General features: G+C 41.0%; 1 protein-coding gene across 2 annotated transcripts in view; it reads right to left on the reverse strand.

The window, feature by feature from the left end:
- LOC129624670 (ATP-binding cassette sub-family C member 4-like) overlaps positions 1–12,801 on the reverse strand; it is a 161,737-nt gene that overhangs the window by 47,397 nt on the left and 101,539 nt on the right. For both annotated transcript variants that reach the window (XM_055542833.1, XM_055542834.1), the window contains 2 exons: positions 11,941–12,041; positions 10,709–10,900 (listed from right to left, as the gene is read on the reverse strand). In XM_055542833.1, the coding sequence (XP_055398808.1) occupies positions 10,709–10,900; positions 11,941–12,041 (293 nt within the window). The remainder of the gene's footprint in view (positions 1–10,708; positions 10,901–11,940; positions 12,042–12,801) is intronic.

The following is a 12,801-nucleotide window of genomic DNA, read 5'->3' on the forward strand; positions in this document are numbered from 1 at the left end:
CCTTGCAGGCAGATTCTTTACCCTCTGAGCCACCAGGGATGCCTAACTGCAAATTCCCTGAAGGAAGCTTTCCTAGAGATGATTTTATCTCTATTTAGAATCTGGAATTGATGAGGGTGTAAGACATGCTTTCGATCATTTGTAAATCAGTAAAATTTAAAAAATCATAGCTTTAAAGAGAACTAAATCTTTCTATGCAATATAATCAGAATTCTTAGAAACTTTCATTTTTCTGATTTGAATACCTCTAAAGTCTCACAACTAATCAATCATGGCATTTCAAAAAAGAATTTATATTTATAGAGATTAAACATAACAAAAGTGGGCTTAGCTAATTTTATTATCTTACAAAGATAATACGTCTATAAGATATTTTTTTGTTGTTGTTTAGTGTGTCAGTCATGTCCAACTCTTTGCAACCCCATGGACAGCACATCAGGCTTCCCTGTCCATCACCACCTCCTGGAGTTTGCTCAAACTCATGTCCGAGTCAGTGATGCCATCCAACCGTCTCTATTGAACCTGTCTCCTCCTGCCTTCAATCTTTCGCAGCATCAGGGTCTTTCCCAATGAATCAGCTCTTTCCATCAGGTAGCCAAAGTATTGGAGCCTCAGCTTCAGCATCGGTCCTTCCAATGAATATTCAGAGTTGATTTCCTATAGGATTGACTGGTTTGATCTCCTTACAGTCCAAGGGACTCTCAAGAGTCTTCTTCAGCACCACAGTTCAAAAGCATCAATTCTTTGGCACTCAGCCTTCTTTATGCTTCAACCCTTACATCCATATATGACTACTGGAAAAACCATAGCTTTGATTATATGGACTTTTGTTGGCAAAGTAATGTCTCTACTTTTTAATATTCTGTCTAGGTTTGTCAATGTTTTCTTCCAAAGAGCAAACTTCTTTTAATTTCATGGCTGCCATCACTGACCACAGTGATTCTGGAGGAAAATAAAGTCTGTCATTTTCCATTGTTTCCTCATCTATCTGCCACAAAGTGATTGGACAGGACATTATGATCTTCACTTACTGAATGTTGAATTTTAAGCCAGCTTTTTCACTCTCCTCTTTCACTTTCTTCAGGCTTTTTAGTTACTTTTTGCTTTCTGCCATTGCCATTAGGGCGGTGTCATCTGCATATGTGAGGTTATTGCCATTTCTCCCGACAGTCTTAATTCCATCCAGCTTGAGCTTCATCCAGCCCAGCATTTCACATGATGTACTTTGCGTATAAGTTGAATAAGCAGGGTGACAAAATACAGCCTTCACATACTCCTTTCCCAATTTTCAACCAGTCCGTTGTTCCATGTCCAGTTCTAACTGTTGCTTCTTGACCTGCATATAGGTTTCTCCAGACATTTTGCACCTTATTTTAAACCCTAACCTATATTATACAGATGGGCCATTCTGTGCACACAGGCAAGTCGTAGTTTATATATATGTGACTCAGGTGTTTTGTGTACAGGCAGGCCTCAAAGATATTTTGGATTTGGTCCAGACAACCTCAGTAATGTGACTATCACAAAATAAAGCAAGTTACATGAATTTTTTTTTTCTCTGTTCAGAAAGATTTATGTTTACTTTATATTGTAGTCTACTAAGTGTACAATAGCATTATATATTAAAAAGATATACACAACTTAATTTCCAATAGTTTATTGCTAAAAGAATGCTAACCATTATTTGAGCCTTAAAACACACTGATCACAGATCCCAGAATAACACATATCATTAATAATGAAATGGTTTGAAATATTGCAAGAATTATCAGAATGTGACACAGAGACATGCAGTTAACAAATACTGTAGGAAAACAGTGCCAATGTATTGCTTGACACAGTGTTGCCATAAATATACAATTTGTGGGGAAAAAATGCATTCTCTGTGAAGTACAATAAAAACAGGTATGCCTACATATCTCGGTATTCTCATATATAAATCAACCCATAACAGGACACAAGTGAGTGATCTATCTGTGAGGATGCATGGATGTTCCCATGTCATCAGCTCTACTGAAATTGATCCATCTTTGCAAACAGGAACATTTGTGGAGTTTGAGTAAATGGTCTGAGATATATAGGGGCACTTATAGGGCTGTTCTGGAGAAAGCAATGGCACCCCACTCCAGTACTCTTGCCTGGAAAATCCCATGGATGGAGGAGCCTGGTAGGCTGCAGTCCATGGGACCGCTAAGAGTCGGACAGGACTGAGCAACTTCACTTTCACTTTTCACTTTCATGCATTGGAGAAGGAAATGGCAACCCATTCCAGTATTCTTGCCTGGAGAATCCCAGGGATGGGGGAGCATGGTGGGCTGCCATCTATGGGGTCGCACAGAGTCGGACACGACTGAAGTTACTTAGCAGCAGCATAGGGCTGTTCATGACCACAGGACTGTGAACTCCAAATTCCAGTGAGGAGAACTAACTAAATAAATAAATAAATGGAGGGCTTCCCTGGCAGTCCAGTGGTTATGATTCTGTGCTTCCACTACAGGGAATGTGGGTTCAATCTCTGGTCGAACGACTAAGATCCCACATGTTGCATGGCCACAGGCACCCCAAAAGAAAAAGGCAACTCAAAGAAAACCTGGTTCTGGCTATTTCTACAGTTCAGTCATCAAAACTATAGTCTGAATGACTTTTCTGGGTAAACAAAGGGTTTTACCAATTGCCCATGGAGAGTATCACCAGTATCACTAACCTTACATCCTTCAATCTAAAGATACTTGGAGGGCTTCCCTGGAGGCTCAGTGGTAAAGAATCCAGCTGCCAGTACAGGAGTCATGGGTGCAATCCCTGGTCTGGGAGAATCCCACATCCCACAAAGCAACTAAGCTCATGCACCACAACTATTGAGCCTGTGCTCTAGAACCTGGGAACTAAAACTACTAAGCCCACATGCCACACCTACTAAAACCCTCACACCCTATAGACCATGCTCTGTAACAAGAGAAGACACCACGATGAGAAGCCAATGCACCATAAGTAGAGCACTCTCCACTCAGCACAACTAGAAGTCTCCACTCACTGCCCGAGCAAACGTCTTTTAATTTCATGGCTGCCGTCACTGACCACAGTGATTCTGGAGCCCAGGAAAATAAAGTCCGTCACTTTCCATTGTTTCCCCATTTATCTGCCTCAAAGTGACTGGACCAGATACTATGATCTTCATTTATTGAATGTTGAATTTTAAGCCAGCTTTTTCACTCTCCTCTTTCACTTTCATCAAGAAGCTCATTAGTTCCTCTTTGCTTTCTGCCCGAGCAGCAACAGACCCAGCACAGCCAAAAATAAATAAATAAATTATAAAGACTCTTGGAGAAAATCTTATTTTATTTGCTTTACAATGGCTCCTTTCTGTTTTTCCGACCAGGTTGGTCTCTGATGATGACACCAACTTGTTAGACACTTGCACCTGGATCTCTCTTCACACAGCAAACTCAACATAATCAACATCCAATGCCCCACACAAAACAACCCCTTCCTTCGTCTTTCCCACTCTACTCTCATGATTTCTTTCCCAGGCTCAGGGGCTGAACTGTCTACCTTACTTCCCTGAGTAAAGCATGGTGCCAAGCCCTGAAGACTCTACTCTTGCAGTGTTTCATGACTCAGTTCTTCATTTTAAGGTCCACAGTCAGCACCAGAGGGCCAGGTTGCATCACCTTTTAAAAAACAAACTCTTTCCTTAAAAATAAACAGTGTAAATGAATTTGAAAAGTAAATACTAGCTATCCTCAACACTCTGAAAAAAACATTTTCAAGATGATATTTTAACTTTCTAGTCTACTGTATGTGTTCTTGAAGGCACAAGTTCACATATATAAACAAAATGGGATTAATACGAACATACTGTTACATGTTTTCATTTAGTATTTCATAAAAACATTTATTTTAATAGCTACAAAATATTACAATATATGTGATCATTTAACAAACCCTCTACTGCTGGATATTTAGGCAATCTCCAATAATTTACTATTATAGATAACTCTGTTAAATATCCTTGAAGCTAAATCTTGTTTTTGCAAACAACCTTAATCATTTCCTTCAGATAAACTCTCAGATGTGGAACTTCTGAGAATCAAATATGAACATTTTCAGAGGAAGCTGTTAAGCTATTAACCTACCCTCCAGAAATACGATACCATTTTCTACTCCCTGCACATTAACAAACCTGAGTGTTCAGAGCTTTGTTTTAATTGACATATGTTTGATCCCAAAAACTGGAATCACTTTCCCAAGACATTTTGCTGGAGGCACAACAGCTCCGGGCTCCCTGCCTCCCGCATCTGCCCACTTTGGTCCTCATGCTCTCACTTCTCAGATTAAACTCCCAATGGTCGGCTCTGTGCCCATCACTCCACCCCAGGATGTCTCTTCTACACAACCGTCCCCACTGACCCACATGTCCACAAGTCAGCTTCCTTGGGGTCACTCAGAACCTTTCAGGTTTGAGCATGAAAGTGTCTGCTGCACACCTGGTAGCTGATTTTCCGGAATGCTCTGCAGGTGCCTAGTTCTTCACTCACTGGATCAGGGCATCATGCTTTTGCTTATGTTGACCCCAACTCCTAAAGAACTTTCACATGCATTTCTACTGAATGCATTTTCACCTGCTGGAACCCTAACCACATATCACTAAGTCTCTCTCACATGCCTGAATCCTTGGAAATGCTCTCCCTGTCCCCTCATGTGGGCTTGTCCCAATCCTAACAGATGTTATGTCATTAAAAAAAAAGATATCATTTTTGTAAAAACCTCTATAAAAATTATGACCTCTTTCTAGCTTACAAAGCTAATATAGTCATTTTCTTGTTTCTTCAGATGAACCGTACATGTTGACAGCAGAATCTGTATTAGATTTGACTGTCTTTATTTGTATTACCTGTGGTGTCCTGAGAAAAAGAAGCTTCCATGGGGAACTTAGATTTTTAACTCAGGCCAGACAAATTTATGGAAAATCTATTACCATATTATTTAGTTATATGATAAACCATACAGAGAAAGACACAACAGATGGACCCTACAGCTATACATACAACTTCAAATGGCCAACACCTCTTTTCTCATGGGACAGACAACTTTTGCAATATAAGTGGTTATGGTCATTTTACACCTAATGAAAATGATGGCCATCTTTATCCAAGCAATTACTCTGATCCCCATGCTGGGTGCTTTACATGTCTTATCTTGTTAAGTCGTACAACAACCCTACAGGCTACATCCTATCACTTCCATTTTGCAAAAGAAAAGATTGAGGCTTAGTTAGATGAATTAGTCTGCCTGAAATATCAGAGTCCATAAGTCACAGGATGAGAATCAAATACACATCCTCCAGATCTTTTCTCCATCTGCTGATGGCCTCCTTATCACCTGGATGGCCTGGCACCTTATCATGTCCCTCTGTGTAGCTAGAACAGAGAAAGTGGGAAGGAGTGTAGCTGCAATTAAATGTACAGGCCTAACATAGAGATCCTATGACCAAAGAGTTAAAGCATGAAGTGAATACAGGCATGTACGTGGTGAGCCGGCTGTCAGCAAGAAGAACCGGCACCCACAGCTGGGCTGACAGAGAAACCTGCAGCTGAGTGGGGCACATGGTGCCTGGGGAACAGACCAGACAGACCTCGTGCCCTGCTTGGGGCAGCAAGACTCATTTTTTATCCCATCAGGTGGTGAAAGAACTGCATACACTGCTACACTTGGCTCTTTCTGACTCCAGGTCCAGGCAGGGCTGAGCCTGTGGGAAATCCCTCCAGTCCCCGCAGTAGGTTGGTGGGGAGGTTGGGAGCAGGATGAAAACTGCCTGTGATGATGACAGACTCCACTGAAAAGATGCAAATAAATGCAGTAGAATCACACAGAATTTGATTATATTGTAAAGGCCCGACTTATAGAATATAAAAGTAAGTGAATTTTTGTAGAGCCTCCTGCTCAGTCACAATAGGGGTTTGGGTGATTCATGAGCTCAGTCTCAAACTGTCTAAGGATATTTCTTGGAAATCACAAGCTATCAGTCATCAAAAACTGTCTTTGGGAGAAAAAGTAATTTACTAGAAGGTCCTGTTTAAATGCAATGCTGAGAAAGTGAGCTGAATGGGCCTGAGACTCTGCATTTCTAAGCTCCAGGAGATGCAGGTGCTACTGACCCTGGCACCAGTCTAAATCACAAGGAATTAGGAAGCTGGCAGGGGAAGGGGGATAAGCTGAGAATGAAGGGAGGGGTTTCTAGGAAAATATTGTTAAAAAGGAGAAAAAGTAAGAAACTAATATTTTTGTACATTATACCAAGGTCTAGTAAGCATCTGTAAAAATGTATTATCCAAGTAATAGCTGTGAGCAAAAACAAACAAAATTAATCTACCTCAAGAGCTGAAAAATGCTTTAGTATGGCCCAGGACTCTCTAAAATCATCAAATCAACCACAAAATCATCTAAATAAAAATGTAGCCCATGTTCAGAAAGCCAGGAAGCCTAAGGTGCTATTTACCTCATTTTTTTGTTTGTTTGTTTTTTTAATTTTTGGCTGAGCTGGGTCATGATTGCTGTGTTCAGTTCAGTTCAGTTCAGTCGCTCAGTCGTGTCCGACTCTTTGCAACCCCATGAATCGCAGCATGCCAGGCCTCCCTGTCCATCACCAATTCCCAGAGTTCACTCAGATTCATGTCCATCGAATCAGTGATGCCATCCAGCCATCTCATCCTCTGTCGTCCCCTTCTCCTCCTGCCCCCAATCCCTCCCAGAGTCTTTTCCAAGGAGTCAACTCTTCGCATGAGGTGGCCAAAGTACTGGAGTTTCAGCTTTAGCATCAGTCCTTCCAAAGAAATCCCAGGGCTGATCTCCTTCAGAATGGACTGATTGGATCTCCGTGCAGTCCAAGGGACTCTCAAGAGTCTTCTCCAACACCACAGTTCAAAAGCATCAATTCTTCGGTGCTCAGCCTTCTTCACAGTCCAACTCTCACATCCATACATGACCATAGGAAAAACCATAGCCTTGACTAGACGGACCTTTGTTGGCAAAGTAATGTCTCTGCTTTTGACTATGCTCTCTAGGTTGGACATAACTTTCCTTCCAAAGAGTAAGCGTCTTTTAATTTCATGGCTGCAGTCACCATCTGCAGTGATTTTGGAGCCCAGAAAAATGAAGTCTGACACTGTTTCCACTGTTTCCCCATCTATTTCCCATGAAGTGATGGGACCGGATGCCATGATCTTCGTTTTCTGAATGTTGAGCTTTAAGCCAACTTTTTCACCCTCCTCTTTCACTTTCATCAAGAGGCTTTTTAGTTCCTCTTCACTTTCTGCCATAAGGGTGGTGTCATCTGCATATCTGAGATTATTGATATTTCTCCTGCCAATCTTGATTCCAGCTTGTGCTTCCTCCAGCCCAGCATTTCTCATGATGTACTCTGCATATAAGTTAAATAAGCAGCGTGATAATATACAGCCTTGACGAACTCCTTTTCCTATTTGGAACCAGTCTGTTGTTCCATGTCCATTTCTAACTGTTGCTTCCTGACCTGCATACAGGTTTCTCAAGAGGCAGGTCAGGTGGTCTGGTATTCCCATCTCTTTCAGAATTTTCCACAGTTTTTTGTGATCCAGGCTGTCTCTAGTTGTGATGAGTGTGGGCTGCGCCTTGTTGCAGTGCATGGGCTTCTCACTGAGGTGGCTCCTTTTGTTACTGAGCACAGGCTTGAGTAGTTGTGGCATGCAGGCTCAGTAGTTGTGCCACATGGACTTACTTGCTCTTCGGCATGTGGAATCTTCTCAGACTAGGGATTGAACCAGTGTCCCCTGCACTGGCAGGTGAATTCTTCTCCACTGCAAAACGAGGGAAGTCTTGCTTCTTTATTTTCACTTGCTATTTCTTCTATGGATTAAAATCCTGCATAGTACCTACTACACTTTCCTATTGGCCGTAACTTCCAGGAATCCTGACAGCAGAAGGAATGAGGGAAACAGAATAAAGCTTCCCTTCTGCTAGGCTGGTTCACTCACATGTCCCCTCCCCACCCACAGCAGCCTCTCTCAATCAAATCCAACACCAAATGTGTCTCCTGGAGTGATGGGGGTGGGGACCGTAAGCAGAAGAGTAATAGGTAGGATGTACACACGTGGAGTGAAATGGCTTCATAAACATGCTGCCCAGGTATCATCTCCCCACACAGAAATAAAGCTAATGATGATACTGTGTCAAGTTGCGACAGTCATTAATTCAGTCTCCAAATTTAATTTGCCTGAAACATTTTAGAATATCAATAGTCCTATGATTTGCAGGTATTAAGAAGGAAGAATAAAGAATCTGTTATGCTCCTAAGTTGTGCTACAGAGTTTCTTAGATAATTCATATTTTATGCCTTTGGGGAAAATTTAAGACAAGTGCAAGTTAACAGTACATTTACAATGGAAAATCTGACAGACACATTGTCTGACAGTAAACCAACATTGCCTTGAGTGCTCTAGGGGACAGGATTATATCAAGAGCTGTGGTTAATGTTTTCCTGACATACCAGTTCACCTTATTCCTGACCTACACTGGAACTGGAAATAATTAGGATCAGCTTTTACCCTGACTAACTGAAGCTACTCTCTGGGTAGCATCTGGGGATTAAGTTGAATATTTATTTTCTTCATTTTTATGTTACAAGGGTATCATTCACTAAATTACAACTACAGTCCACTAGATGGGTCTGTGGTGCTGAGAGTTTTAAAGAGCAGTTCTTTCTGTTATTCAGAGTTGTCTTGTGTATGTGTGTGTGTGTGTTGGTTACTGGCTGCTCACACCTGTCTGCTACTCACCCTCGAAACCAGCAGTCCCTAAGCACCCTCTATGTGCCCTGCAGAATGCCACTTTCTGGGGAACAAAGATGAAAACAAGATGCTCTCTGATTTTAAAAAGCTCAGGGTACTTACTCTGAAATACAGACTCCAAATTATAAAGCATGCTATAGGTGCTAGCTTTTATTTTCATTATAGTAAAATTCACATAACATAAAATTTAACTATATAACCATTTTTTAGTGGACAGTTTGGTGTTTAGTATATTCACATTGTTGTGCAGCCAAACTCAAGAAATTTTTTGCCTGCTAAAACTGAAATTCTATACCCATTAAACAAACAACTTCCCATTTTCCATCCACCAGTCCCTGGAGACCACCATCCTCCTTCCTGTCTCTTTGAATTTGACTACTCTAGGAATCTCACATAAGTGGAATCAGAGTATTCATCCCCTTTGTGTCTGTCTGGCTTATATTATTTGGCAAGATATCATGAAGGTTTATCCATAGGTCAGAATTTTTTTCCTTTTTAAAACTGAATAATATTTCATTGTAAGGATTTACTTCCTTCCAACTTTTGGCTACTGTGAAAACAATGTAACATAATTTCTATCCTAAAAGAAAAGATAAGACACTAACGAAGAATTGAGGGTCTCAAAGATGTGTTAGATCAACTCAGAAAATAAGGAGACGTTCACCAGCCAGATGATGGAGGGAACGGGTCTCTGAGGTGGAGGCGCAGCATGCACGCTGAAAACCAGGAGGGCATGGTGCTTTGGGAGAACTACACATGACCTGATTGCAGGGATGTGCGTAAGTCAGGAGACATATTGGCTTCAGAGGGAGATGGGGAAGAGCTTCCTACCACCTTGTCTGTTCTGGTTTAGTCTCTTCAAGACACTGTCCTGGGCCCAGCTGAGAGCCTCAAGCTTAACGTGAAAGGAACATCAACAGCAGACACGGACAATGGCAGGTCTAGGTCACAGCCTCTCTGCCATCTCCCATGTGGATCTTCCCTGCTCCCTTCAAGGTGCTTTTGACTTTGAGCAAGTCTCCAGGCCTGCCTCCATCTGAGGCTCTGGTTCCTCACCCCTGACTGGATCATGATTCAGGCTCTTCTCTTCCCGACAGCCTCTACTGGACTACGCTTAGGGCTGTGGTCTGGTTCCGGCAACAACTCACCCAGGCCAGTAAGGATCAGTTATGTGCTAAAGAAAGAAGCAGTCTGTGGGTGGGAGGGCAGGGGCACGGCAGCTCAGTGTGGGTGAGTAGAGGACAAGTCCACGGCAAAAACCCAGGGACAGAGGAGCAGGCTACAACCAGAGGGCACCATGGGAGGAAAAGAAACACAAAGAAGAAAAGATGGGGGACATTGCTGATGGCCCACTGGCTAAGAACCTGTGTCCCAAAGCAGGGGGCCTGGGTTCCACTCCTGATCAGGGAACTATTAACAGATCCTACATGCTGCAACTAAGAGTGTGCATGCCACAGTGAAGATCAAAGATCCTGTGTTCCACAACTAAGACCAGCACAGCCAAATAAATACATAAAAATATAATAAAAAATAAAAGATGGAAAGGAATGAAATATTGGAGAGTTAGGAAAAAGGAGCCAGGGCAGACTACACAGTCTTTTTTATGAATAATTAGGTGTCACATATAGTATCCTGGGTCAGGTTAAGATCAAGCCCTGGAGCCCAGGACCCATCAACCACCAGGAAGGAGCTGGTGACACAGGGAAAAAAATGCTGGTATCCCCATTCCATGGTCAGTTTCCCAGAAAGATTCAGGGACAATGTCACTGATCTAATCTGCATCCATTAGGAACAAAGAATCCCCTGTACACAGACAAGGAAGCCAAGACCAGAAATGGTGCTAAAACTTTAGCCGGATTTTAAAGAGGCAAATGGCTTAAACTAACCTTTTCTCTTAGGCCAACGGACATTCCCACATTCTTCAATACCAGAGGCCCATCCAAGCTGTACCTGAAGTTCACATTAGAAAAGTAAATCTCTCCACTCTGGGGCCAGGATGGAGGTGGACGATATTCATATTCCCAGGGTGCTTCTTTCTCAAGGTCTGTATATTCAATCCCCCTTTCTACTGAAATCATCTGAAACACACATGACATCACATGAGTTAGTGTCAGAGGGTCTTATTTATGGAAGATCAGAGACTTTAAGTAAAACCTTCTGCTTTCCTATGGTTTAGAACATCCCGGGCTCAGAATCCATAAAGGACAGAAGTAGGAGTCTGATGAGGCCTTGGATGATTTGCAAACTTGTTCATCATCCTCAACACTTTTACTTATGCCTATTCCCTTCAACTTTATATTGAAACTAAAAGCATTACAGAAATGAATGGTAAAATTTTATTTTACATCTGAAGAAAAAACAAGAGAATTTTTTCAAATAAAAGAATACTTATGGACACCAATCAGTATGTGTGGCTACAGAAGGGTCACATGTTACAGATGAGCAGAATTGGACAGTCATCAAGACTCATTTTAATAATTAGTCACTGTCTACTCTGTTAGAAGGCTGACATGGAAAGACTTTGCTTTTCTCCCTTTAGGAAAAATTCAAAATGTATAATTTACATACTAAGGCTTCCTAAACAACCATAACCCCACACCTATGAGAGCACACTCTGAGAGGGAACCTATCCTACCAGGAAGAAGGGCTGCCAGCAAATTCAGGTGTTCAACACATACAAGAATAAATGCTAAAATGCAGGGAGGGGTGCAGGAACATATTAATTAAATAAACCTCAAAATACTGGATTCTTTTGTTTTACCAAAAATGAGGAATTACCCATTAAGAAACAAAGGTAAACAAGCTGCTAAGTTAATAAACAATTAGCCTATATTATCTCCAGAATTTCAGGACCTTTCTCCTTTGAGACATTCACTATATTTGAAGTCAGTCTGTGATGAATATAAAACTTTCTGACATGGTATACATAAGTCTGAGAAAGATGTATATATTTAATTTTACATTAACATTAAGCAGATGGAAGAGAATACAAAAAAAAAAAAACTTTGTTAACTATGATGCAAAAATAATAGTTTTACTATTTTACATAAGAATTGCTTTTATGCCATTTAACGGCAAGGTGACTTGAAAAGGCTAAGAACAGAAAGATAAACATCACCATGTTCTCAACTTCGGCACTTTGCCTGATGCACCACGGGAACATCGCCCTGAGTGTGAGCGTTAGAGACAGGACCAGGCCAACCTGCCCGAGATCCAAAGCTAAATGAGGAAGAAGAGAAATAAGGTCAGTCTACTTCTCAACCCCTCACACAGCTCCTTCTGTCTCTTTACAATGAAGACTCTTTTATTTTTATGATTTTTATTGCAGAGTGACTGAACTGAACTGAATAGTTGATTTACAAAATTGTATTAGTTTCAGGTGTACAGTAAAGTGATACAGCCATATATATACACATATAATCTATTCTTTTTAAAGTTATTTTCCATATATATCATTACAGAGTATTAATTAGAGTTCCCTGTGTTATACTGTAGGTCCTTTTCCGTTATCTATTGTATATAATAGTGAGAGGACTCCTTTATAATATTTGATTCATTTACATGTAATGATAGTATTACTTATAATATTACTTCTGTTGATTGAGACCATAAAACAGTTAAAAAATAAATAAGAAAAACCCACATGAGGGACTTCCTACGTGATCCAATAGCTGAGATTCCACACTACCAATGCAGGGGGCCTGGGTTTGATCCCTGGTCAGGAAACTAGACTGCACTTTCCACAACTAAGACTTCACACACTGCAACTGAAGTCCTGCCTGTCTCACCTGAGACTGAAGATCCCCCGTGCCCCAACTAAGACCCAGGACAGCCAAACGAATAAATAATGTTTTTATTTATTTTTTAAAATTTTATTTTATTTTTAAACTTTACATAATTGTATTAGTTTTGCCAAATATCAAATTAGAAAGAATTAACAAAGTTGTTGTTGCTCATTAAGTCATGTCTGACTCTTTGC

Source organism: Bubalus kerabau, chromosome 12 (assembly GCF_029407905.1).
Source record: "Bubalus kerabau isolate K-KA32 ecotype Philippines breed swamp buffalo chromosome 12, PCC_UOA_SB_1v2, whole genome shotgun sequence".
In the NCBI taxonomy this organism is placed as follows: Eukaryota; Metazoa; Chordata; class Mammalia; order Artiodactyla; family Bovidae; genus Bubalus; species Bubalus kerabau.